The sequence below is a fragment of the Ovis aries genome, chromosome 1 (genome assembly GCF_016772045.2).
Source record: "Ovis aries strain OAR_USU_Benz2616 breed Rambouillet chromosome 1, ARS-UI_Ramb_v3.0, whole genome shotgun sequence".
Lineage (NCBI taxonomy): Eukaryota > Metazoa > Chordata > Mammalia > Artiodactyla > Bovidae > Ovis > Ovis aries.
Window position 1 is genome coordinate 111,179,352 of NC_056054.1, and position 27,435 is coordinate 111,206,786.

Consider the following 27,435-nt stretch of genomic DNA (forward strand, 5'->3'; position numbering starts at 1 on the left):
AGCAACTTCTGATGCTCCTGACACTCCTGTTTCCTTCAGGGTCACCTGGTGGTTCTGCGCCTTCCCCTACAGTCTCCTTATCTTCATCTACGATGAGGTCCGGAAGCTGATCCTGCGGCGATATCCCGGTGGTAAGCACTCCCGTGCCTCACCCCGACCCTCCAAAGTGCAGCCCCCCACTCCGGCTACCTACCCCGCCAGGGCTCTGAACGCGGACTCCATCCCCATTATGGACGGATCGTTGCTCCTTTCCCTCCGGGCCCTCCATCCTGGGCTCCCTGGGCCTTGGAGCCCGGACTCTGCGGAACCTCTTTCTCTCAGATTCTGGTCCCACCTAACTGGTCTCTGAGGCCCTCCACCTTCCACCTGGAATCACAGTACATCGGAAACTAGAAGGGCCCTCCGAGACCATCTAGTCCCACCTCCACATTTTACAGACAAAGAGAGGAGCAGAGGTGAATTGATTCGTTCAGGGTCAAAACGGGAGCAGCGCAGAACTGGCCCTACAGCCCAGGCCTCCCAAGTCCCAGGCATCATCCAGGTGTTTTCTTTCCCCCCCAACAAGCATTTTTGATCACTTAGTGGAGGTCGAAAATGGATGGCCTACAAGCCAGATACGGTCCGTGGATATTGTTTGGTTTGGCTGCCCTGTATGGGTGGGTGTTTTTTGTTTGTTTGTTTTTCAATTGGCCTACTATCTAAAACTTAGAGGCCTTCACATAAAACCTGAATTTCTGACTTCTGAAAAATCACAGGTGCTGTTGACCCCAGGCCCCATTTCTGCACAGCAGCCGTGGACAGCTGCCCTTCAGGAACTCATTTATTACTTGAACAGTCCCTGTTGACATTTCTGTTTTCACCCCCATCCCAGTCTGGGCCCACCGGCCCCCGCGCTGAGAGCAGGTCTCTCCTTCCCCCTAACCCATGGCCCTACTCCCTGGAGTCTCCTTCTCCCCTTCCACCTTCCACAGCTGTTTTTCCCCTCCCCAGGCTTCTGTCCCACCTGGCCTCGGCCACCCAAGCCCCTAGGACGTGTATCTAAGCTCGTGCTGCAACCCCACCCCTCATCTCTCTAACAGGCTGGGTGGAGAAGGAGACCTACTACTGAGCCGGTCGGAAGGGAGGAGCAGGCACAGAGAAGACGGGGCCCTGGCGGTGTCACCAGGATGGCACTGGGTAGGGGTGGAAAACACTGGGGTGTGTTTGGCAGGGAGGCCGAGAGAATGAGGCAACTCAGCAGGCCAAGTTGGGGGAGAGGGTAACTTAGCTTGGGGTGATTGCCCCAGAGGCCTAACTAGGAGCAGTCAGCTTAGACACTACATGTCATGATCCCTCCCCAGATCCTGCTCCATTCCACGGGCTGCCTTTCTTATCCAAGGAACTGAGGGGTACCCCAGCCCTCCGCAGTCCCCGCCCCTTCACCCCCACCTCCCACTAGGACAGATCGACACTGAAAGGCAGGGGTCTGTCTAAAGCGGGGGAGGGGAGCTGTCTCCGATCACCAAGGTCCCTTTATCTCCGCAGCCTCACCCCACTTCCCACCTTTACCTCTCATTTGCTTCCTGCTCAACTCTGACCCCTGCTTCCCCTTCAGACCTGGAATCCACCTGGTGAGTGCTAGGACCTGAGGCCAGAAAGGGAACAGGTTGGAGAAGCTGGCCTGCCTGCCAGCCTAGGCTGTTCAGGAAACGCTAGAGGAGAGCTGCTCGGACAGATGGGAGGGTCGGGTATGGTGGAGGAGATGGGCAGGAAGGGAGAGGGGTCAATGACAGGACCTCTGACATAGACGTCCGGGCCCCAGCTCTGAGTCCTGCCCTTTAAAGTACCCCGCCAGCAGACCAGATTCCAGGGCCACAGAGGCAGAGGCAGGACCAGGAAGCAATCTGGGAAGCTTCACTGAGGCTGCACGCTCAAAGTGCCTGTGGCGTTCCCCACAGACACTTGGTTTGTGGTCTGCTGGTCCCCAAGGCCCAGGTGTCACAGAAACTCCAGCTCTCTCTGTCAGCATCCTTGGTAATACCCTGGCCTTTTGAATGCCAAGTCCCCAGAAGTTCTGCGTGGTGCTGAGAGGGGGAGCTGCCATTCCCCGTCATGCCCACCCTGGATGAACCTGCACCACTCCCAGGCACTGCCAAGCCAGCCCTGGAAAAGGAGGTCCCAGGCCATGAGCTGGAATTGAGGTGCAGAAGTTTCCAGAAACGTCCTGTCTTCCAGGGACACACAGAATGAGCTTAGGTCATGGACGTGGTTAGAACCTCTGGACAACAAGAAAGAAAGCATTAGGAGTCCTGCCTTGGTCTCTCAAGGGCTGTTCCGCCCAGCCAAACACCCTTCACACTATGGTCATTGTGCCCACTTTCCCTTGAGACAGGGAGGTGGTTTCAGGTCCCTACAGGAAGATGCTTTTCCTCCTCAGCCTCCTCCCCACCTGCACTCTGCTCTGTTGGCAGCACTGCCCGTTCTCTTAAGCCTGGCTTAGATTAGAAGGCACTGGGAATATCCTGTAGAGAGACACCTAGGTGAACCAAGAGTGTGAGAGAGACATCTAAGGAAAATGGAAGACCTAAGGCAGAAAGGAAGCACTACAGATAAACATCAGGCCTGCAAGCAACCTCCCAAGCGCTGTTACTTCAATACACTGGAAGGTACTTTATCCGAAGTACCTCGAAATAACGAGTCATTGTCTGGGGCTTAGAAAACCAAACGGGAAACCATATGAATTTGGGCCTGATGAATCTGAGATTTATTGACCATGGACAAAGGTTTACCTTGCTCAGTGAATAAAATGGCATTTGTTTAGCAAATTAAGAGCATAAACGATATTGCTAGGGGTGGCACATGTAGTCTCCTAAAACAATACTTTTTGGACACTTTAGGAATATCCATTTAGAAATAGTGAATGCATGGGCTAATTATCCTCTGCTGTGTTTGTTAAAGAAACATCTGCAAGACCTTTACTTGGTGACCTCTTGTAAGACATTAGTTTGAGGCAGTTTGTACGTACTTGAAAATAATAAAGATGCATTTCTTTATGAAAGAAGTCCCTTCCACAAGTCTGATTTTTATACTTACCACTTGCCTCCCTCCCAAACTGTGGTGTTGAAGGGTGTGCTGTGGCAAGATTTGGCTTGTAGAGGAGGCAGTATAGGGAGGGCAGGAGGTAAGGATCAGAGGGAAGCAACCTGGGGACAGATGATGTCAGTGGAGCAAGAGAAACAGGAAGAAGTTAGGTTGCAGGACAATGCGGAAGCGAGTAGAGTGCGGCCGTCCTTCCTGACGGCTGAAACCACCCCAAGAACCATCAAGACTTTTCGAGGACAAGAAAGAGTCCATGAATCTACAGGCCCGAACCCTGAAGGCCACGCCTGCTTTTTCCATGCCAGACCACAAGCAGGCCACTCAATATGAGCAGCAGGGTCGGGATGGCGGGGAGGAGATGGTGGGCTGAAGGACTCTGCTTGTCAACACCAGTCAACAGTCTGTACCGTTCTAGTTGCTGTCTTTGGAGGGGGAAGAATGGAGGGAGAAGCAGATGCAATCCTTGGAATTCATCTAAGTAGCGGACATTGGAGGCTTCCCAGGTGGCTCAGTGGTAAAGAATCTGCCTGCTGGTGCAGGAGACACAGGTCAGGAAAATCCTCTGGAGGAGGGTATGTCAACCCACTCCAGTATTTATGCCTGGAGAATCCCACGGACAGAGGAGTCGAGTGGGCTATAGTCCATGGGGTCACAAATAGTCGGACACAACTGAGTGACTGTGCCACAGCAGTAGACATCAGAAATCTTCTCGGACAGGGTGTGATGGGCAGTAAGGAGGGATGCTTCTGTGCTGGGGGTGGAGGGGTGGATGGGAGGGAGTGCGTTTTCCCACGAGTCCCTAACAACAGGAGAGAGGAAGATGCCAAACTCATAGCCCTGTGCCAGGATCTTGGGATGGCAGTCGGGAGTCAGCTCTTGGCCCCTTTATTACCACGTTAGCAGTGGTGGTGATGGTGATTATTGTGATAGAACTTGTAGGAGAATTAACTTCAGCTTTCTCGGTGCTGTAAGTATGTCACACTTTTAGTTGTATAGTCTCATTTAATCCTGCCTCAGGGCCTTTATTTTTGATGGTCCCTCTGCCAGGAATCGATTTCTCTAGTTCTTCACATGACTGGCTGCCTCACTTTCTACAGATTGCCCCTTAAACATTACCTCTTCACAAGGTCCTCACAGACCACAGCAAATAAATTAACACTTTTGGCACCTCTTTCCCCATTCTCTGTTTTCATTCATGAACACTACCTCAAATTTACACAGATAGGTGGATATAGGTAGTGTATAAAAATATATAAATATAATTCACACACACATATATAGTTTTTTGCTTATACAAAAGCAAAAATGTTTGCCTGACTCCTCCAGAATTATTTCCATGTACACAGAAGTGTTTCTCTCTTCACCACCTTTATTTATCACCTAAAAAAATGATGCCTGACATGTATTGGGCAATTAATAAATATCGGTTGGATGATGAAAAAAATCCTCTTAATCCAGTGAAATGGAGACTATTGTTTAATTTTCAGATGGGAAAATTAGGGCTTGGAAAGGCAAAATTATGTACTCCGTCTCAAAGATGGTAAGCATCTGAATCAGGATTCAAACCCGAGACCAGCTCCCTTACCAGCATGCCGTACTCACTGGCAATGGTGTGAACAGAAAACCCGTGGGCATGGAGGCAGCCTGATGAGTGATATGGTTTAACAAACTGGGGAAGCTACACAGGGAGCCAGGAACGCGTGGACAGTGAACGTCTGACCAGTAGAGGCTGGGCAGATCCAAGTGATTAGAGCCCGAGGAGGGGAGAGGGCATGACCTTAATGATGGGTAGGGGGTTAAGAGTCAACCATCTTAGGGGCTGTTACTGAGAAGATGAAAGACTCTTACTATGGGATGTAGTGTAAAAATCAAGGCCAATGTCTGACCCAGGCAGACAGGTTTTCCATGCCTTTTCCTTTTCCCCTGCAGAATAGTAAATATCAAGATTCATCAGAGACAGAAAACAAGCTAAATACTCATAATGCTAAGAATGCAACATGATGTAGGGCAAATGATTAGATCATTTGGTGCTGGTTTCATGGGATATCCTTTCTAGATTTTGAACGCAGCCCCTCCCCCAGACCTCTAGGGCACTTCATTAGGTGAAGCCGTGGGTCAACTGTGTCTCTGATCCCTGATCCCACATTTATTCTAGGGATTAAAGAATGGGGGAAGTAGGAAACAAGGGACACTCAAAACATTTTCCTAGCTCTTTGGCCCCAGGTAACATTAAAAACAACCGAATGCTGTACTGTCCATGGGGCCTACGTCTATAAGCTTTCAACCATCAGCCTGCTCAGAGCACTGAGGAGCAGATAAAACTGCCAACAATTAGAACTCAAAGAACACCTTTATATTATTTCAACTGTACTAGAAGACAGAAAAAACTTTTATATTGCTCAGCCTATTTTATGAAACAAATAGTTTTGATAGAATTCAATAAAATAAACAAATATATATATATATTTGTTAATGTATCATCAACTAGTAGACCATTTGATTATCATCAAATAGTAGAATTCAAGGACAGTATATTATACAGAAACTAAACATTAACATTCAGTAGAAAAATGATTAAGTAATTATTTCAAAAGATGTTAGAAGGTTATCAGTAAAATTTAACTGATTAAGATGTTTGAGGAAAAAGCATTCAGGAAAATATAATTATGTTCAGAGAAGTGGGGAAGGATGTATAAGTCTAGAAAACTATAATAATAACAACTATAACAAAAGCAATAGCAGCAACATTTGAAATCTTGGATAAGAAGTTTGTATTTATATGGTCTAAATAAAGGGACAAGCTGGAAGAAATAAAAACATATTTTTTTGGTAGTGAATATGGTTAAATACCTAAAAGTATCCAAGTAAGCCAACCAAAAGAAAGCTACAGGAACAACAAAAAAGTCCTATAAGCAATGATTTCAAAATTACAGGCCCAAGACATCGGTTTTTTAAAAATAAAACATCTCTAAGTATTAGAAAATACAGTAAAAGAGCTTCTATTTACAACAGAACCAAAACTCATTATACTCAAGATTTAGCGTTTGTGACATAAGGTACTTATTCAAGAAAATTTAAAAACACAATGAGAATAATAAAAAAAAAATGCATGTAAGGCTAAGCTTGACTGCTGTTTGGGAAGACAGAATATAGTAAAGATAAAAATAAGTTGCTATAAAGAGCCAATACCAATTAAAAGCCTCACTGTGTTTTTATAAAACATGACATGTTAGTTGTGACATTCAGCTGCAAGAGTGATCAGGTAAGAATATCAGAGGGTTTTTTTAAAATAAGTGATTATGAAGCAAATGAGTAGACAACTGTAATTCTAGCGTATCAACCCTGACAGGTTTTAAAACATACCAGACCAAAATGATGGGTATGGAACCTTATAATATTAGGATAAAACCTGAACATTCATTGTCATCAACTTATTTTTAGGAACTGTCTGGGGATGAACCACTCTGTGCTATTCTAGGGCCTGGGTATAGAGCCCAAATAAGCCCAAAAGGTCCTCACTGTCATGGAGAAACAGAAAACTTAACAAGTCAATGGATAAGTGGCAGGATAATTTCAGAGGTCAAGAAGTGCAGTGAAGCCCACAAGTGATGGATTGAGGACTGCTTGTGAGAGCTGCTATTTTGGATTTGGCAATTAGAAAAGGCCTCTCAGAAGAGGTACACTTTTGAACTAAGATCTGTGGGACAGAATGGGGTTTTCGAAAATAAATTCACTTGATTTTATTGTCAATAAAGTTGCCTTAAAGGACCTCCTATGTGCAAAGCTGGGCTAAGTGGTATTGTCACATGGATGATGCATAGATTAACTTAACAGGTTTAACTTTAATTCTAACCTTGCTCTTTGGGATTTTATGATCTACATTAAACACAGAGACCGGGAGAAAATATTTGTAATGTATATGATATGAGGTTGGAACCCCTTGGAACACACCAATAAGGAAAAGAACAATGGAAAATTGGGCAAATAATGACAATTCAGAAAAAGGAAAATGAAGCCCAGAAAGCCAATAAATATGAGAAAAAGCGCTACCTAGAAAATAAAGAAATGGACATTAAAACTGTAAGATTATCAAAGTCTGCCAGTTATGATAGAAAAAATGAAAATGGTCAGGATCATCCGGTGTGGGAAGTGGACATTTCTATATCTTGGTGGTGGAATATGGGTAAGACAAGCCCTTTTGAAGAGCAATCCGGTAGAAATTTTTTAAGATTTTAAACAAGAGTCTTATGATTCAGAACAGGAATCAGTTCTATGTAAACTGAAGCTCAAAGGCCTAAAAGTACTATATATAAGGATGCTGCTGCAGCAATGTTTTTAATAGTTAAAAAATTAAAAGGGAAATATCCTATAAATCAATTAGTAGTGGGAATGAGTGAAAGTGTCTGTAAAAAGTGAGAATCCACTTCCTTATAGATACTATTAGTATACATGTAGAAAAAAGACTGGAGGGATGCACAGCACGCTGCCAACAGCAGTTAACATCAGCAGTGGGGAGTCTAAGTTTAGGGAGAGGGAAAGGGGACTTTCAGTTTCCATTTTGTATGCTCTTAGAAGAGAAGGAAAATTTCAGCCAGTCTATTAAAGAAACAAACTATTACTTGTCCCAGCTGGGAAGGGAAATTTTCTATTTCTGAATACTAAAGGAATGTTACATCAGCCCCTAGGTGGATGTTTTCTGATCCAGTTATATTTTTGAAAAGCATGCCAAACCAAAACACAAAAATGTATGTGACATGAATAACTGAAAAAACGTACAAATAATATAAACATATAGCCACTTCAGATGGTTTTTTGGAAGGAGGCACAACATAATTTTCCATATAAAATAGATATAAAGTTAATACAACCAAACAGCATACTGAGATGTCAATGAAGGTGAATAAAAGAGATAAATATGTCATGAGGAAATACAGGGTATTCACATGGAAAGGGTATTTTCAGTCTCACTGAGAAGAGCTGTACATTAAGTGACAGATAAGACTCATAACATTTAATTCAAGCTATATGTTGAGCACAGGGCTTCCCTGGTGGCTCAGCGGGTAAAGAATCTGCCTGGAATGCAGAAGACCAGGGTTTGATCCCTGGGTTGGGAAGATCCCCTGGAGAAGGAAATGGCAACCCACTCCAGTATTCTTGCCTGGAGAATCTCTTGGACAGAGGAGCCTGGCAGGCTACAGTCCATGGGGTCGCAAAGAGTCAGACATGAGTAGATTCATGTAGAATCATGAGTAGATTCACTTCATTTCATATGTTGAGCACATACTATGTATATCAGATATGCTTTACATGAAGCACCCCACTTTAATCCTTACTCTTGCCAGCTTACAATGTAGATAGTATCCCCCTCTAGCGATGAGGAAAGAGAGGCACAAAGGGGTTAGGTAACTTAACCAAAGCCACACTCCTCTGGTAAGCAGAGGAGAAAGGATTCAAAGCCAGGACTGATTCAAAAGTCCAAAGTCTGACCTAACCTGCTCTCTGATCTCCTATAACCAAAAGCTCAAAATCAAAGTCGGTGGGAAGTGTGCTTCTGGAAAAGCACACTCACATACAGACTGCCTACTCTATTTTTTGAGTCAGCTATCTGGGGTACCTCTGGGTCCCAGCAGCTGGCAGGACCAGGCTGGGACCTTGCGCTAGTCTTGCTTTCAGACTACAATTGTCTCTGCGGCAGAACCTGCTCCAATTGTTGCCAAACCCAGGGACTAAGACTTGTGTATTCTGGGTTAGAACTTGGCAGAGGCCTTTGTGACCACAGGTTTGGGCGTTGCCTTGGAGCCACGGGGGCTGGGGCTGGGGGGCTTCCAGCATACCCTGAAGCCCACTGCACTTCCTACCTGCTCAGGGTCCTGTAGCATCTTCAGCACTGAGGCACATAACACCCTCCACGCTTCATTTCCTCGCTCCCTCTCCTTACCCCTTCTCCTTCCTGTAACTTAGGCCACAGGCTCCTCTCGCCCCTCCACGCCTCCCCCGACCCCATCCAGGGCTTCCGCGCCGCTGCCCTCCCTGCCTGCCTCCCTTGGTCCCCCTTCCATGAGCCGCTGTCCCCAGTCTCCTCCTTCCTCTGTCCCCTCACACTCCTCACTCTCTTTGCTTTCTTCCCACCAGTTGATCTGGGGCAGCCATATCCAGGGAAAACCATGGGGCTTGGAGGGAAAAAAGGGACCGTGACACCTCATGAGCGGAATCCAAACCCAGGGCCCACAAACAGTCCTAAGATGAGTAAAAAAAAAATGAAGAGGAAAAAAAAGAAGAAAGATATGGAGGAGCTGAAGAAGGAAGTAGTCATGGTGAGAACAGCTGAAGAGGGTGCTGGCAAGCTGCCCTCCAAAGTCTCTGCCAGCCCTCAGCCTTCTCACATCTCACCCTGAGAATTCATCACGCAGGCCAGCGCCCCCCCTCTTCCCCAGAAATGTCTCCCCTGGAAATGACGTGTCACCACCCGTCCCTCAGTGGCTCTACTGTCTCCTCAGGATGACCACAAGTTAACCTTGGATGAGCTGAGCGCCAAGTACTCTGTGGACCTGACCAGGGTGAGTGGAGGGGTTCCCTGAGGGAGGCAGAGGCTCTGCATCCCCGACCCTGAGGCTCCCAGGACAAAGGCAGAGCTGGAAACCTAGCCCCTGACTTGAAGGTCAATGATCTGACCCTTAACCTGCACCTCGCCAAGGACACACATTCCAAACAAGATGATAATGGTAACTACTCCAAAGAGAGCTCAGGATTAGAGCAAAGAATAGGACAGACTAGGGCAGCACGTCTCAAACCTGTGTCCCGGGGACCCATTCACGCTCTTACAGATTGTCAAGGACTCCAAGGAGCTTTGGCTCACGTGGGTTACATCTAGCAGGCTTCCCCGGCGGCTCAGCCGTAAAGAATACACCTGCAGTGCAGGTATCAGAGGAGACGCGGGTTGGATCCCTGGGTCAAGAAGATCCCCTGAAGGAGGGCATCAGTTCAGTTCAGTTCAGTTCAGTTCAGTCGCTCAGTCGTGGCCGACTCTTTGCGACCCCATGAATCGCAGCACGCCAGGCCTCCCTGTCCATCACCAACTCCCAGAGTTCACTCAGACTCACGTCCATCGAGTCAGTGATGCCATCCAGCCATCTCATCCTCGGTCGTCCCCTTCTCCTCCTGCCCCCAATCCCTCCCAGCATCAGAGTCTTTTCCAATGAGTCAACTCTTCGCATGAAGTGGCCAAAGTACTGGAGTTTCAGCTTTAGCATCATTCCTTCCAAAGAGCAACTCAGTATACTTTCCAGGAGAATCCCATGAACAGAGGAGCCTGGTAGGCTGCGGTCCATGGGGTCACAAAGAGTTGGACACGACTGAGCAACTAAGCACAGCACACATCTATCATGTATATTTATCATATTAGAAATTAAAATTAAGAAAATTAAAAAGTATTTCCTAATTGATTTGTAAGAGTAAAGCTATTATCTATTAGTATAATTATTTTTATGTCAACTGCTTTTCAAAGCAAAAAAAATTAGTGGTATTTTACATTTTTGCAAATCTAACATCTAGCTTTTTAGTAGAAGACCGCTGGATTCTCACATAGTTTCAGCATTAACTCTGTTGTGGTATCATGTGCCCTGTAGCCTTAGGAAAATTGTACTATATACTCAAGAGAATGAGAGTGAAAAGACAAACAACAATTTAGTGTTATTATGAAAATTGTTTGAGAATTCCTTCATGGTCCAGTGGTTAAGGCTCTACTTGTGGCCAAAAGGAAAAAAAAAATTATTTGGCTTTGTGGATCCCCTCTGCCCAGAAAGCATCTCAGGACCCTGTAGGTCCCCAGGCCACACTTTGAGAACTGCTGGTTTAATAGCAAAACCATATATTACCTCTGCTGTCACTTCACCGCTGCTGCTTCTACTCTGACCACTAATACAATGATCCCAAATAAACAAAAGCCCTGGAAATGTGAGTTCCTCTGAGCTCTAGAATCTCCTCATTGGAGGGTCTTAGGGTGACCCTCTGGTAACCAGAGATGAGCATAGGAGGCGGGTCCTGTTTTTATTTAAATTGTATTTTTCCAGGGCAGGTTGGGGAGTGGCTGATGGGTATTTAAGAGAGCTACTTTCTTCTTCTTCTTCTTCTTTTTATTACAATCCTCTAGCAGGTTTTAGCCTCACTCACTCAGAGGAAAAAGCACCCAAGCTTATGCACCAGGCTGGAGCGAGGATCTACACTTTCCTGTATCTAGCTGATTGTTTGTTTTTTTCTGTTTCCAAGTTAAAGAATCAGAGTGTGGATGTCTGTATGTTATAAGCATATGCTTTGTATCTCCTCATTCCATTAGCCTGGCACACTGTATTATAAATCGTTTATATGCATCTCCTCACTGGAGGTGGAGCTCCATTAGGCCCGGCACCAGTCTCACTCACTTTAGTACTCTACCATTGTACCCGTCCCAAGACAGGTGTTCAAAAGATTTATGAATCAACCCATAAACTGAAAATCCTTCCTATGTAAGGAGGCTAAATAATACCCTTCTGTAATGCAAGTTTTAGAATCCCACTTATGTAGGAAGAACTACCAGGCTGACCTTCGGAGAACTTCACTGGTCTCTAGACTTAGACTGGGGCTATAAATGGCAGGTCTGAGTTCTGAAGCCAGGTTCTCCTTTGTGACAGCTGCTTTCTTCTAATGGTTCTCCCTTCCTCCCTGTTTCTTCTCCACACAGGGCCACAGCCCTGAAAAGGCGCAGGAAATCCTGGCTCGAGACGGACCCAATGCACTGACCCCTCCCACTACCACTCCAGAATGGGTCAAATTCTGCAAGCAGCTGTTTGGCGGCTTCTCGCTCCTCCTGTGGACTGGTGCCATTCTTTGCTTCGTGGCCTTCAGTATCCAGCTGTATTTCAGTGAGGACGCCACCAAAGACAACGTGAGTCCATTCAACCACCGCTGCCTAGTCTCTGCTCAGCCCCTGCCGCTCTCCTACTCAGCAGCCTAGCACTCCTGAAGTCCTCAGGTCCAAATCAATATACTCCCAGGGGCTGCTAAGAGAGCTTTGGTCCCTCCTGGTTTCCCTTTTATCTAGAAAGCTTCTTTAAAAAAAAAAAAAGATCTTGGAAATGCCCTGGCAGTCCAGCGGTTAGGATTCCGCTGCACTGCAGAGCTTCCACCGCGGGGGGGCACGAGTTTGATCCCAGGTCAAGAAACTAAGATCCTGCCAGCCATGTGGTGTGGCCAAAAAAAGAAAAAGAAAGCTTCTGACTCAGCTCCCTGAGATACAGAGCTCTCTCTAGAAACTTGTTCTCCTTTGATTATCCTCCTGACTGATCATCAAAGCACTATGCTGTCCATTCTCTTTCGCAGAATTTTAATCTCTCTCCTTCCTGTCCTTCTCCCTCACGAGCTCCCTCTCCCTGTGAGTAGCCTTTCTGGAGAGGAAAAGATGATGCTCCTCGGATCTGGAGTTCTGCTGGCTCCAAACTGTAGCTCCGGGCTCCTTCAGCAGGAAGCTGAAAGAGCCAGACTGTCTCAGACTCTGCTCAACCCCTGTGCTCTCCCGCCAAGTCCGATGGTTTCCTCCACCTAGACAAATGGCTATTACCTTTGCAAACTGACTTTCTGAGGACGAAGAGGGAGGAAAGACCCTATTGATGAGCCCTTGGTTTCCCTACCCGCAGCTGTACCTGGGCATTGTACTAACTGTCGTCGTTGTCATCACTGGCTGCTTCTCCTATTATCAGGAGGCCAAGAGCTCCAAGATCATGGAATCTTTTAAGAACATGGTACCTCAGGTAGGATTCATATGGAAGGATCTAGTGAGAGAATGTGTTAGAATGCAGCCAAATATATGACTTTTATGTCCCTTGAAGAATTGTACTCTACCATGAGTGGACTGTGTGAGGCTGATAATGAAAGTGAATTCATTTAACTTTTGTCCTGTCTGGCCTTAAAAGTACCCTGAGAAAAACACATCACCTTTGAAGCTGTCTGGTCTGAAATGCATAATCTGAATCTAACGAGCATAATGAAAGTGAGAGTGTTAGTCGCTCAGTGATTTCCGACTCTGCGAACCCACAGGCTGCAGCCAGCCAGCTCCCCTGTCCATGAATTCTCCAGGCCAGAATACTGGAGTGGGTTGCCATTCCCTTCTCCAGGAAATCTTCCCCACCCAGGGATCTAACCCAGGTCTCCCGCATTGCATGCGGATTCTTTACCGTCTGAGCCACCAGGGAAGTCCAATGAGCATAATATGAAACCTCAGATCTATTGGGTTCTATCCCCCCAAAAGTAAGCTGGAGGCACAGGGGGGTGGGGAAGGCAGATTCTTCAAATGTTGATGGTCTTAAAGACAAAGAACAGCTATGAAAGTGATGCAGATTAAAGGAGGCTAAATGGACATGAGAGCCAAATGCAGTATCTAACCCTAGACCAAATCCTATGCTGGAGCAGAAAATAATGCCGTAAAGGATATGTTGATAAAACTGGAATGCAGACAGCAGATGAAAGTATTGTGTCTATGTGAAATTTACTGAGTCTGATAACCATTTTATGGTTATTTAACACCGTAATTCTTATGCTTGCATGCTTAGTCACTAAGTCATGTCTGACTCTTTGCAACCCCATGGACTACTGTAGCCCACAAGGCTCCTCTATCCATGGAATTTTCCAGGCAAGAATACTGGAGTGGATTTCCATTTCCTTCGCCTAATTCCTGGGAAATGCTCACTGAAGTATGTATGATAAAAGATCATGACTTATGTGGGGACTTCCCTGGCAGCCAGTGGTTAAGACTTCACCTTCCAATGTAGGGGGTGTGGTTCGATCCCTGGTCAGTGAACTAAGATTCCACATGCATTACAGTCAAAAAAAAAAAAAAAACAACAACAAAAGGTAAAACAGAAGCGATATTGTAACAAATTCAATAAAGACTTTAAAAATGGTCCACATCAAAAAAGGTAATATTTTTCTAAAAAGATCATGATGTATGTAACTTGCCCTCAAATAGTTTGGGGGAAAAAAGAATTCACATACACACATCCAGAGACTGAGAAGAAATGACAAAGCGGATAGGGTAAAATGCTAACAGGTGAATCTGGGCAAAGGTTATATAGGTGTTCTTGATACAATTTTTATTCTTGCAACTCTTCTGAAAGTTTAGATTGTTTTCAAATAAAGCCTTTCTAAAGAGCCTGGAAAACATGATGGCAGAAGGATATTCCTAGGCACAGGGCTGGAAACTTGAAGAGGGACAGGCTCCAGATTTTCCCAATGACATGGTCGTGTTCTAGCCTTTTAGCCCAGGATCTTCTCCCTTTGATGTCAACAGAACTTAATTCCTTCCTTGGGTAAGAGTCCAGGGGAAAATGTTTTGGTAGAATGAAGTAGGAGTTTGGAGCCTATCAGGGTCTGCTGCCTAGCAAGCCACCCTAAAAGCATAGTGGCTCAAAACAACAAATATCGTACTTCTCACTGTGGCTGGGCGGTTCTGATCCGGGCTGAGTTCAGCTGGTGCTGGCTGGTCTCAGATGACCTCATTCACGTGTCTGGGGCCTCAGATGAGATGTCGTGGACATCTGGGCCTTTCTCTTTATAATCTCTCTTCCTCCAGGAGGCTAGCTTGAGCCTTCATATGGTGACAGAGGGCAAGCCCCAGTGTGCAAGCATTTTTTAGGCATCTGCTTGCATTACATTTGCTAATGTCCTATGGGTCAAAGCAAGCCAAATGGTCGAACCTAACTGTAGAAATGAAAAGATACACCCCATTCCTACATGGGGTGTAAGTGAGAGGAGCATCAAAAGGCCCTGCAGAGAGTGATGGTAAGAATTTGCAATCTACCAAAGTGATCTGCACAAATGATGTGGTGAGTAACCGTGGGAATCAGAGGACAGGAGACCAGGAACTGGATGGGAAAGAGAAAAGAGCTTTGGAAATGAACCCTACACTGTCTTCCCACAGCAAGCGCTGGTCATTCGAGGTGGAGAGAAGTTTCAGATCCCTGTACGCGAAGTGGTGGTAGGCGACCTGGTAGAAGTGAAGGGTGGGGACCGGATCCCCGCTGACATCCGGCTTATCTCTTCACACGGATGTAAGGTGAGGGGGTGTGAAATGCTGCGGAAGGAGGCCGAGTGTGGTCTCCGAGCACGGCGGTGACCTGGGCTCAGTTAACGAAGTTACCGTCTTCCTCGGAAACGTGAGAAGTCACAAGAGCAGATTTGAGGCTCCAGTGGTGTGCAGGTTTATGTTCCTGTCTGCATGTCGATAACGATGATGCTGGTGGCAGAAAGAGATGTGCTATCTGTGTAAGTCTTTTTTTCCATCCTCGCTTTATGACCCTCCTCTCTCCCATCCCAGGTGGACAACTCATCCTTGACAGGAGAGTCAGAACCCCAGTCCCGCTCCACTGAGTTCACCAATGAGAACCCTCTGGAGACCCAAAATATCTGCTTCTTCTCCACCAACTGTGTGGAAGGTGAATGTCGAATCATAAGCAGCCTAGATTCAAAGGCAAAGATTAATGGTGGTCACCTAAGGTGGTCCAGTGGTTAGGATTCCGACAGTCCGCTGGCGGAGGCACAGGTTTGATCTCTAGTTGGGGAGTTAAGATCTCACATGCCAAAAAAAAAGAAAAGAAGCCAAGGTTGAAACAAAGATTTCTAGAACTCTCTATCAACTAAAGGTAGTAAGGAATGTAATAGCCAGTAAATAGTCTACCGTCTTTGTCACTCGTGAGCTGTATGATCTTAAATAAAAGGTCAAAGCCATCATTTCCACATTTGAACAATGATGATACTGAAAGTCACTGGTCCATAAATTTTTATGTGGGTTAAAGAAGATAATACATATAAAATGTTTAGCACAAGGCCTAACACATTTTAAGTGCCCTGTAATTGTAGCTATTTTTATCCTGTGGACTGTGCTCTATGAACTGAAAACAGGATAGAAGGGAAGAAAATTATTCAGCCCTGCTAATTCATTCTTCTCCTGAAGTAAGCCCTAACTTCTCCTCAGCATCCCAAGAGAGGGTACTGACTTTAGAAATTTGAACTTGCCCCAGAGCAAATAGCTAGTATGTTGAAAAGTTGAGGTTTCAGGCATGAGTCTTTCTGATTAAAAAATAAGAGCTATCTCTATAATATGTTGCTTTTCTGGGTGGTTCTGACTGTAGCTTTAATGGTAGGAGTTTCAGTCATTATGGTAAGGCAGGAAGAATTATTGTAAGAGAAGAACTTTGTGGGGCCCTTCATTTCAAGCCGCATACCCGAGTGTTCCACATCCCGTGTGTGAGGTTCGCCTCCTGACTGAGGGCCCAGAAAGCCCCACTGTTATGGCCTGTGCCAGCCAGCAGGGGTCAGACTGGCTCCAGCCAGCAAAGTAGGGAGGGGGCTGCAGGCAGAGTGCTTCTGACAACTGGGCTGTGGTTCTTGCTGGTAGGGAAAGGAGGGCTGTCCTCTGAGTGCCAGGATATCTGGCAGCACCCTGCTCTCTGCCCATTAGGTGCCAGTAGTAACCCTCCCATCTTGTCTCAACTCCAGATGCTGCCAGATGAGTCCTGGGGGCAAATTGAGAAGCCCTGGGTGAGAGGATGGGGGTTTTGGAATGTTGGATTCCAGCAGAAGGGTAACCACTATTCCTGGGGCTCAAGAAACTCTTCAGCTGCCGAGGACAAAATGAGAAGCATGCAGGCAATAGGAGATATTTAGATTAAGTGCAACAAAGACGAATACCTTGATGGTGAAGGCAATTAGGCAATAAAATTGGCTATCTCTGGAGAACTGTGGAATCTGAGATTTTTCAGACTAGGAGCCCCTCACTTGTACAAACGAAACATAAAGAGAGCAGAACGTAATAACCTCTCAGAGACCCTTGTTTTCGACCAGTGACAGTTTTTTCTATGTAGGAACCAAATCCAACAGTCTTCCTGATTCAGACTTCCCCCTTCATCCACAGGATCAGCCCAAGGTATTGTGATCGCCACAGGAGACTCCACTGTGATGGGCCGTATAGCCTCACTGACCTCCGGTCTGGTGGTGGGCAAGACCCCCATTGCTATTGAGATCGAACACTTCATCCATCTGATCACAGCGGTGGCCGTCTTCCTGGGGGTCACTTTCTTTGGGCTCTCGCTTATCTTGGGCTATACCTGGCTGGAGGCTGTCATCTTTCTTATCGGCATCATTGTGGCCAACGTGCCTGAGGGGCTGCTGGCCACCGTCACAGTGAGTAACCAGAGTGGAGGGTGGCTCCAAGGCAGACAAACTGCCCCCAGGGAAATGAAATCACTAGTATGTTCTTTTGTGGCTGAGTCTCTCAAGTGCAAGAGTACTCCAGTGCATATACAGATGCCAAATTATTTAGTTCCCAAATTACGCTGACTTCCTCCACCCGTATTTTCTGGTGCCTTCTCTCTTTAATGAGAAAAGAAGTGAGTTATGATGCAGAAAGCATTAGATTATAAATCACCCGGAGGGAGTTCCAGTCCTGGGTGTACTGGCTGGTGAACCTGGCCAACTCGCTGCACTCCAGGGCCTCAATTTATTAGAATTATAGAATCTTACTGGTAAGGACGTCAGAATTCACAGAAATTCAACCTTTCAACTAATGCCAAATATCCTGTATAAAATCTGTAGGAGATGATGATTTCTAGTAATGGGAAGCCTACCCCCCTTTTATCTGACTTCATTTCATTGCTGGATTGCTCTAGTTAGATTTCATTATGTTGAATAGACATATGATTCTCTGTTTGGTCCTAGTTTTCTTATCTGAAGGAACACAAAATAAGTCAATTCTCTGTCTTCTACAAACCTACCCTTTTTTTGCAGTAGCCATTATGTCCCCTCAAACTCTGCAGGTGGGGAGGTCAAAGAATCCCTTTTCCCTTAGCCCTTCTATCTGTGACATGATCGTCAGATACCTGTGTGGGGCCTGCGCTCCTTTATCAATATCCTTCTTAAAATGGAAATGAGAACAATATCCAGGGTGTGGCTGGACTAGCACAAAAACATCAGGACTCATGATGTTATGTAAATAAAAATTCCACAGTTCAAATTCTGTGCATAACCACAGCCTAAGAATTTATTCGCTTTTAAAATAACCTTGCCACATGCCTGGTTTTCACTCGAATTATGGTTAACAAAAATCTTCTGGTTTAAGTGATTTCTCAAGTCCTTTTCAGCGCCACAACAGTCCTCAGTTTTGTCATTCTCTCCTCTTCATTCTTTCTTTAAACTATTGGTGCAACCCTCCTCCACCCACAGCATCTTATACCACAGTTAAAGGTTAGCCTTCAACGTGGTCCTTGAAAAGACTGGACTTGAGAAAGAGGTGTAGCCTGAACTTGATTGGAGAAGAGGCTGTGGAAGAGAAAAGATGAAAGGATCAAGGGGGAGAGGAATAGTCTAGAAGGAACAGGAGATCATTCTCTATAATACCCTGGTAAAGGAATGCACTCTTTTTTTGAAACTCTGCCATAAAGTACAAACCAAACCAGAATCACTTTCCTAATTTCCTTTACTGTGGCCACAGATGGGATTTCTAAAGGCTAGGTGACAACAAAAGGGAAATAAGTACCAAAAATTAAAAAAGCAGTAAAAACTATCAGGTTTCCCAAACCACATAGTGCTGTGGGTGGCAGAGCTCTCCTCTTCATTTAAACGCTGCTCCCCTCCTGGCCTCAGGTGTGCCTGACCCTGACGGCCAAGCGCATGGCCCGGAAGAACTGCCTGGTGAAGAACCTGGAGGCGGTGGAGACCCTGGGGTCCACCTCCACCATCTGCTCCGACAAGACGGGCACCCTGACCCAGAACCGCATGACCGTCGCCCACCTGTGGTTTGACAAGACCATCTACGAGGCCGACACCAGTGAAGAACAGATTGGTTGGTGACTGGTGGCGTTGGTGGTCAGAGAGTGGAAGGATGTGGGAGATGTGATGGGTAGCTGAGAGGGCGTGCTGAGTCCAGACAGTGAGGAAAGAGCTGGTGAGTGAGAGGGGAGCCAGGAGGCCTGGAGAAGAGGAGATGTCTCTGAGGAGTGTCTGGATGCTGAACAGGAGGTGAATAACCCCCTGCTTTAAACGCTCCCATTCCCTGCCCTGCTCACAGTTCTGTTCTCTTCTCAGGGAATACATTTGCCAAGGGCTCTGACACCTGGTTTATCCTAGCCCAAATCGCTGGCCTCTGCAACCGGGCTGATTTTAAGGCGAATGAGGAGAGCCTTCCCATAGCTAAGGTGTCAGGCCCAAGCGGGTAGAGGGGATTTCAGTGTCCAGCATATAAGCCTAAATCTCTCTTTCCTGGCCCTGGGTGATGCCCCCAGCAGCCCTCCCCATTCTGTCCCTCTCCTTGCTACCACTGGCAAACCCAGGTGCCACGCCTCCCAGGCTTATTATACCAACCCCATCCTGGCAGCGGACAACAACAGGAGATGCTTCGGAATCAGCGCTCCTCAAGTTCGTCGAGCAGTCCTACAGCTCCGTGAAGGAGATGAGAGAGAAGAGCCCCAAGGTGGCAGAGATTCCCTTCAATTCCACCAACAAGTACCAGGTACAGAACCGACCAATGTAGGAAATAGCAGTGGGGGATGGGCTCGTCGTCCGGAGGAAGGGGGAGCTTTACCTTTGCCTTTATGTCTGAACTATAGAACAAGATACAGTGTGTAACTGGCACCCCAGTTAGGAGGCAGGCTCACCTCAAGGGAAAGTGCGTGCATGTTAGTGTGCAAGTTGCTTCAGTCCTGTCCTACTCTTTCCACCCCTGTGGACTGTAGCCCACCAGGCTCCTCTGTGCATGGGATTCTCCAGGCAAGAATCCTGGAGCGGGCTGCCAGGCCCTCTTCCAAGAGATCTTCTCAACCCTGGGATTGAACCTGAGTTTCCTGCGGCTCCTGCATTGCAGGTAGATTCTTTACCACTGAGCCACCAGGGAAGCCCAAGGGAAAGTGGTAAACAGAAAAAGGCAGACATAGATGATAAAGGAAGAGGTGTTCAGCCCTAAGCAGTCTTGAGGCTACATCAGTGTGCAGAGAGCTAGTCATGAAGTCCTCTCTGAAATGTCCACAGGCAGCAAGGGCTGGCTGTGCGTCTCGGTGGCAACTGTGAGACTTGCTGCTGAAGAATATGTTAGACTTGTCAGCCACTTCCTTGAGTACCTTATCTCACAAGTCATCAAATATTTCTTTTCATTCCATGCTTGCAGTTCTAGCAGCTGCCATCATCAGGTAGGCGGTCAGGGCTCTCCTGACTGTTTTTGAAGCTGCTTTTCTAGGGTCATTGTGTCTGTGATCCAGGGAAATGTGACAAGAGAAGGAGAAATGCTGGGGGAGGGACAGTGGTGGCCCTCCCAGTAAACTTCATGAGAGGGACAGGAAACCCAGTACTTCCCTCATATGTGGGAACACTGGCACACTTTTAGGAGGGCTTCTGGTGGAAAGGAGGAAACAGCGGCATCGCCGTTGGGGTGGGAGCTCTAGCAGCTAAGGGTTGATTTGCTTAGGACAGTGAAATTCTCTAAATTCATGCAATACTCATTCAGGTGTGGATAACAGAAAAGAAATGAGACTCCCAAAAGTCAGTTTGGGTTTTGAGTCTTAAAATCACGTAACAGGGCTCACTTCACAACACATGTACTAAAACTAAATAATACAGAGATTAGTATGGCCCCCAGATGACAGGCATTTCGTGAAGTGGTCCATACTTTTATATTTGAAAGTTGCTTAAAAGAATAGATCTTTAAAGTTTTTGTCACAAGAGAAACATTTTTGTAACTAAAAATAACAACATAATAAAAGCTATATAGATCTTTTAAAAACAAATTACCTACACTTTCACATTGAATGCTGAACAAGTAAAAGCTTAAGAAACAGACCTGTAAGTTTTTTGTCTCAACTGGCTTTTCATCAGTGAAATAAGATAGGTCCCCTCGGCCCAGACTGCAAACCTATTTCCATTTTTTCCTGATGTTTAGTGGCCTCACTAACCAGACAGGAATTTTGTGCTTGGCAAGGCCCAATTAAAGCCTTCAACTGGAAAGAATTAGGTACCTCTCTTTCCACAAGATTCAAAATAAAAGCAAAACATAGTTATGACATTTGTTGGGATGTCCAACAAAATAGCAATCTTTCCCCTAGATGACTGAGCTAATGAGTATCAAGTTCAAACAGCAAAATCCTCCTCTATACCAAGTGTGCTCGGCCAGTCTGCAAGCCGCCAACTCTGGTGGGGTTTGCCTGGGGCCCCAAGAAAACCCCTCTGACTTCTTTCTCTCCCTACCCATAAACAAGCTGCCTTATTGGCTTGCTCTGCTCTCGGGGCAGTCAGAGAGAGGCCCTGGTATGCAAGGGACATCTTAGCCTGTTGGTCGTTTGCAAGGCCTGGTCTCTCTCCCTCTCTGAGACTGAAATGAAAGGAAGAAGCTTCTCAGTTCTGACATTTCCAGTTTTTCCCATCTTTTTCATCTGTAATTTTCTATTAAGTTGTGATTTGTGTGTGTGTGACTAAATTACCAGCTTAAGCAGATCTTGCTGTCATCTCCAATAATCTCCTATTGGAGATAGTCAGCAAAGGGGTTTTTTTAAGTGCTCAGAAAATTAAGCTTTTAAATTGTTTTTTTACAGTTTTCTGCTTACATGAGTTAAGGTTTTCCCCCTTTAACTGCTTAAGCATATTTTGAATAAAATAGTTTTTGGAAAGTTTCCCAAGGAGCTGTTGTAACTACATCTTACACCCAGGTTTCCCATCTGGCTTCTCCCTGGGCCAGTGCGGTCTGGCTCCCTCAGCACTGCAGGCTCAGTTCCTCCCAATGTGCTGATTTTGTTACCCGACAGGTTACGTAGCAGGAATTTCCTGTCGATCATTAGAGGAACATCAGAAATAGCTCCTTTGCTCAGATCAGATCACAGGGAAACGAAAAGTGAAACTGATCTCTGTCCTTCAGGCTCCTTTTATGACTATGCCCTCTGCTCCACTACTGAGCCACAGGGACCCCCAGTCCCCTCTCAGGGGACTCGTCATGTTTCCAGGAGATTGGCCAGGGGGCTAGAATGGCTAACCGTTGTACTTCACAGGTTTCAATATATTCTTTTTTTTTTCGATTTGGAGATGTGTTCTGTTTATTGGTAAAAAAAAAAAAAAAAATCATAAACACAAAATAATAGTACATTCAACATATAAATAAAATTACCAAAGGTGCGATTATACAAATTTTACTGGCAACATGTAGAAAATAGTTTATCATTCCCAAAAGTGAACATAAAAATATTCGAAGCCACCACACCTCACTAGGTCTGACTCAGATTCACTCCTTCTTATGGCTGAGTAATATTCCATTGTAGGTATGTACACAGCTTCTTTATCCATTCATCTGTCGAGGGACATCTAGGTTGCTTCCACCTCCTGACTGTTGTGAACAGTGCTTCAGTGAACACTGTGGTACATGTGTCTTTTAGAATGGTTTCTCAGGATACATGCCCAGTAGTGGGGTTGTTGGGTCACATGGTAGGTTTATTCCTAGTTTTTAAGGAAATCACCATATTGTTTCGGAGAAGGTAATGGCAACCCACTCCAGTACTCTTGCCTGGAAAATCCCATTGACAGAGGAGCCTGGTAGGCTGCAGTCCATGGGGTCGCTGAGAGTCAGACACGACTGAGCGACTTCACTTTCACTTTTCCCTTTCATGCATTGGAGAAAGAAATGTCAACTCACTCCAGTGTGATTGCCTGGAGAATCCCAGGGACAGGCTGCCGTCTATGGGGTCGCACAGAGTTGGACACGACTGAAGCGACTTCAGTTCAGTTCAGTTCGGTCGCTCAGTCGTGTCAGAGTCTTTGTGACCCCATGACCCCATGAATTGCAGCACGCCAGGCCTCTCTGTCCATCACCAATTCCCGGAGTTCACTCAGATTCACGTCCATCGAGTCCGTGATGCCATCCAGCCATCTCATCCTCTGTCGTCCCCTTCTCCTCCTGCCCCCAATCCCTCCCAGCAACAAAGTCTTTTCCAGTGAGTCAACACTTCGCATGAGGTGGCCAAAGTACTGGAGTTTCAGCTTTAGCATCATTCCTTCCAAAAGAAATCCCAGGGCTGATCTCCTTCAGAATGGACTGGTTGGATCTCCTTGCAGTCCAAGGGACTCTCAAGAGTCTTCTCCAACACCCCAGTTCAAACGCATCAATTCTTCAGCGCTCAGCCTTCTTCACAGTCCAGCTCTCACACCCATGCATGACCACAGGAAAAACCATAGCCTTGACTAGACAGACCTTAGTTGGCAAAGTAATGTCTCTGCTTTTGAATATGCTATCTAGGTTGGTCATAACTTTTCTTCCAAGGAGTAAGCATCTTTTAATTTCATGGCTGCAATCACCATCTGCAGTGATTTTGGAGCCCCCCAAAATAAAGTCTGACACTGTTTCCCCTGTTTCCCCATCTATTTCCCATGAAGTGATGGGACCGGATGCCATGATCTTCGTTTTCTGAATGTTGAGCTTTAAGCAGCAAACAAATCAGAATGCTTGAAGAGTTTGGTAACTCAAAGTGAATAGATACCCTTACTCTTTTAGGAAAAAAATAAAGACAGTATTAATAAAGATGAAGCAACAATCATAAATATTAAGTAGACAGTCACCAAATACGCGATGACAGAGTTAACAAAGAATTTAGAACATAGGCTGGTTAAGAGAGCATGTTCTAAAGTCAGTCTATTTGGATTCTTCCCTTGATTGCTTCTACCTTCTAGCTATGTGATTCTGGACACAGCTTAAGCTTAGTTTTGTCATCTATAAAACAACTTTATAGTGCCTACCTCACAGGGTAGTGACTGGAGGGTTAAAATGACGATTTACGTAAAGCACTTGGAACAATGCCTGGCACATAGTAAGTGCTCAATAAATGCTACTATTATTATTCATCCTAATCCCATCCTTCAGGCTCAACCAATCATGGTAAAGAACTGTCAATGTTTTTCAATATATTCTTCATTAATACTCTCTCTCTTTTATAAAAGCCAAATGAAGTGGGCATCGCAGATCTTTCACATTTTCTCAAAGGAGCTAAGGTTTGCAGAGGTTATAGACAGACCTGAGGCCAGAAAGCTAAGAAAGCCTTCCTGTTGGTCCTAGAACATAGGTGTTCGGCTCTAAGCTTTCTTTCCTGTTCACTCTGCTGTCTCTGCTCACTAGCCACTCAGGCAGAGAGGAAGCCAGGGAAACAGAGTGCCTGGCTGCCCTTAGCTCCAAGTATGGCTAAGAAGATAACGGAGATTTGTGTGCAAATAATACCAGGCTGTGGGGTCCTACAAAGGAGGAAAGCGCTCGACCAAAGAGCAGATATGACTGCAGGGAGGAGGGCTGTGTTGGGTCAGGGAACAAAGGAAATGGAGGTATGACACAGCTTAACTTTGCTTCTCTGACCCAACCCTCGTGCTCTCCTCCCATCGAAGCTTCCTCTCCTCTCCCTAGGTGTCCATCCACCTGCGGGAAGACAGCTCCCAGGCCCACATCCTGCTGATGAAGGGGGCGCCCGAGAGGATCTTAGAGTTTTGCTCTACTTACCTTCTGAAAGGGCAGGAGTACCCCATAGATGATGAAATGAAGGACGCCTTCCAAAACGCCTACTTGGATCTGGGAGGTCTGGGGGAACGTGTGCTAGGTGAGGCGGCTGTGGGAGAAGCCTCTGCAGAGTGATGTCAAAACTGTCATTATTTGTGGGGTGAAGAATCTAGGAGGTTGGGGCAAGTGGGTAGAGACACAGCAGAATGACTACTGGTCCCCTCTTCTGTCCCTCTCCAGGGTTCTGCTTCTTGAATCTGCCTAACACTTACTCCAAGGGATTCAAGTTTAACACCAGTGAAATCAACTTTCCCATAAATAACCTTTGTTTCGTGGGGCTCATCTCCATGATTGACCCTCCCCGAGCTGCTGTGCCTGATGCTGTGGGCAAGTGCCGGAGTGCTGGGATTAAGGTAAGTGCCGGAGCAATCCAGACACCCCTCACCTATCCTAACCTGGATCAACCATAGGAAATCTTGGACAGAGTAGGTTCTTCATTTAATTGAGCTGATTTCTGCTTCCTTGAGCTTATAAGTTTTAGTCTTAAGAGAGAACTTTATAGTGTGCCTTCTGTAGATAGAATCCTGTCTTAAATTAGAATCACCAGAGGATGAACATAACATTGTAAATCAACTATACTTCAATAAAATTAAAAAGTAAAATAAAACAGGATCTCCAGGGGAGCTTTAAAACTCTGATGCCTTGGCCACACTCCAGACCCCTTCAAGTTTCTGATTGGGAGCCAGGTATCCGTATTTTTCAAAAGATTCCTAGAGATTCCAGTGTGCAGACAGGTTTGAGAACCTAAGCCCTAGGAGAGTGCTTCTCAAACTGATGTGCATTGAATAGCCTGGGGCTTTTATTGGAATGCAAATCTATTTTTTTTTTGTTTCGTAAGTCCAGAAGACCCCAAAATGCTGTATTTTTGACAAGCTCCTAGGTGATGCCATTGCTGCTGGTTGCAAGCCACACTGGAAATAGCAAAGTGCTAGAAGATGTCATAAAAATGTACTGCTGAGTGGATTGTCAAAAGGGTGAAGCCAGGTGGGCTGGGGTCCTGGAGCAGACACTTGTGAGAATGGGAGACAGAGCTGGGGCCCTCGATGGATCTGACTCAGGGTGAGCAGCTGCCGTAACAGAGCAGCTGCCGTAACAGGTATATGTCCAGGAGCAAAAGCTAGAAGCTTAAAATGAAGTGGTCCAAGAGCAAACCCAGTGGAGAGCAAACCCAGAGATGGGAACGTCCCTTCAGTCAGAAGAGGACTTTGGACTTCATGGAATAGCAGCAGCAAAATTCTTCTGATTCTGAGATGATCTGTATTCCACTTTCCCAGGTCAAATTCTACCACTTGTTGCTGCTTGTTTGCTTGGTTTTGTATTTTGGCTGGTATGCGGGATGGTTCCCCGACCAGGGATCAAACCCAGGGCACTGCAGTGAAAGTACCAAATCCTAACCACTAGGCCACCAGGGAACTCCCTCCAAGGTCAAATTCTAAGACTTCTACGCATCTTTATAGATTAGGTATTGTCACCTCTCTGCTCACACTGATATTCTGGAATATTTAGGAGAGCAGGTTGGAGTTGGGGTGGGGCTGGAAGTATTTAAGGAGAACTGGATGCTCTGTGTCAGAGTTGACTTCCCCGTGACCTTTAACCATTGGCAGTTCGTCTCTGAGCAGTCTGGGTCACGCTAAGTACAGTGATTGGTCACTACAGTGGGAACCGAGGAATAGATAGTGGAAACTACTCTGAGTGAATTCCCTGATTGCTACAGGATGCTTTGGGGTGGAACAGGTCTTGATTATAACACATCTGGCCAGGGTAACCATACGTCTTGATAGTCCTCCACAGAGCTACAGCATCATGCTATGGTAGCTAAACGGAGAAGGGGTTCATTGCATTTTCTCAGCCTCCAGGTGGGCTGCTGGGATGAGAAGTATAGATCTTATGCAGGTGGTCGAAAGTTTACTTCATCAGGGAGTTTATGGATCTCTAGCAAGAAGCAGAACTATAATAGTGTCCATAGGTGGGGAGGCCCACCCCGGAGACAAGAAGTGACCTGAGTCAGGGTGCCTGCCGGCGCAGGGCCCGCTCATGGCCCACGAGGCTGAGCAATCCTCAGGTAACAGTCCGCAGAGGATTCAGGCGGGTCTGAAGCTGGCACCTGAAGCACAAAGGCTGGTGCTTCCTGGGCCCGTTCTTGTTCTGGGCACAGGTGTACACTTTAATTTCTTACCTCTTCTGGACATGAAGCTGACAGAAGCTTGGCTGGCTTGGTGAGGAATTCTGCATCACTCCCTTTTCTCCCTATAGGGGAGTATAAGATGTACACAGGAGGCCATCCTTCAAGGAGGATGAAGTGTAGTGGCTAAACAGGGGGTTGGGTTTCCCAGGCGACTCGCTGGTAAAGGACCTGACTGCCAGTGGAGGAGACACAGGAGACTCAGGTTTGACCCCTGGGTCGAGAAGCTCCTCGAGAGAAGGAAAGTGCAACCCAATCCAGTATTCTTGCCTGGAAAATCCCATAGACAGAGGAGCCTGACGGGCTACAGTCCAGGGGTCACAGGGGGTGGGACACGACTAAGCATACAATATAGAGTGTTGTCCCAGCGGTGAGAACCTTCCAAGGTTAACTCCAAAGTGGTGTTGACGCAGAGCTGATGGATGTGATGAAGCTGTTGAAAGAGGCTGGATAACAGCTGCGTGGCAGCAAAATTTTTTTACAGTTGATGGTGGGACTGGTGTTTCTCAGATAGTCATGTGTTCAGGCCTTAGGAATGAATGATTTTTAAAAAACTAAAATAAGGGACTTCCTTGATGGTCCAGTA

At 46.1% G+C, this 27,435-nt stretch overlaps 2 protein-coding genes and 1 long non-coding RNA gene across 5 annotated transcripts in view; 2 read left to right on the top strand and 1 right to left on the bottom strand.

Moving 5' to 3' along the window:
• The window catches only part of LOC101118148 (sodium/potassium-transporting ATPase subunit alpha-2), a 25,113-nt gene extending 22,076 nt beyond the window's left edge, over positions 1-3,037 (top strand). Inside the window, exons 22-23 of one of the 2 annotated variants that reach the window (XM_004002661.5) lie at positions 40-131; positions 1,080-3,037. In XM_004002661.5, the coding sequence (XP_004002710.2) occupies positions 40-131; positions 1,080-1,108 (121 nt within the window). In that variant the 3' untranslated portion in view covers positions 1,109-3,037. Of the gene's footprint in view, positions 1-39 lie in introns of both variants that reach the window. The other variant, XM_060415182.1, reaches the window with a different exon arrangement.
• Positions 1,146-27,435, top strand: part of LOC101118398 (sodium/potassium-transporting ATPase subunit alpha-4) — a 41,373-nt gene continuing 15,083 nt past the window's right edge. Inside the window, exons 1-12 of the mRNA XM_015092330.4 lie at positions 1,146-9,392; positions 9,576-9,635; positions 11,795-11,998; positions 12,747-12,860; positions 15,026-15,160; positions 15,422-15,539; positions 17,018-17,286; positions 18,745-18,943; positions 19,186-19,295; positions 19,475-19,609; positions 24,518-24,707; positions 24,848-25,020. Coding sequence (XP_014947816.1) covers positions 9,243-9,392; positions 9,576-9,635; positions 11,795-11,998; positions 12,747-12,860; positions 15,026-15,160; positions 15,422-15,539; positions 17,018-17,286; positions 18,745-18,943; positions 19,186-19,295; positions 19,475-19,609; positions 24,518-24,707; positions 24,848-25,020 — 1,857 coding nt within the window. The 5' untranslated portion in view covers positions 1,146-9,242. The remainder of the gene's footprint in view (positions 9,393-9,575; positions 9,636-11,794; positions 11,999-12,746; positions 12,861-15,025; positions 15,161-15,421; positions 15,540-17,017; positions 17,287-18,744; positions 18,944-19,185; positions 19,296-19,474; positions 19,610-24,517; positions 24,708-24,847; positions 25,021-27,435) is intronic.
• LOC105612162 (uncharacterized) overlaps positions 22,142-27,435 on the bottom strand; it is a 35,907-nt gene continuing 30,613 nt past the window's right edge. For both annotated transcript variants that reach the window (XR_009600577.1, XR_009600578.1), the window contains one exon: positions 22,142-26,914. This is a non-coding gene — a long non-coding RNA (uncharacterized LOC105612162). The remainder of the gene's footprint in view (positions 26,915-27,435) is intronic.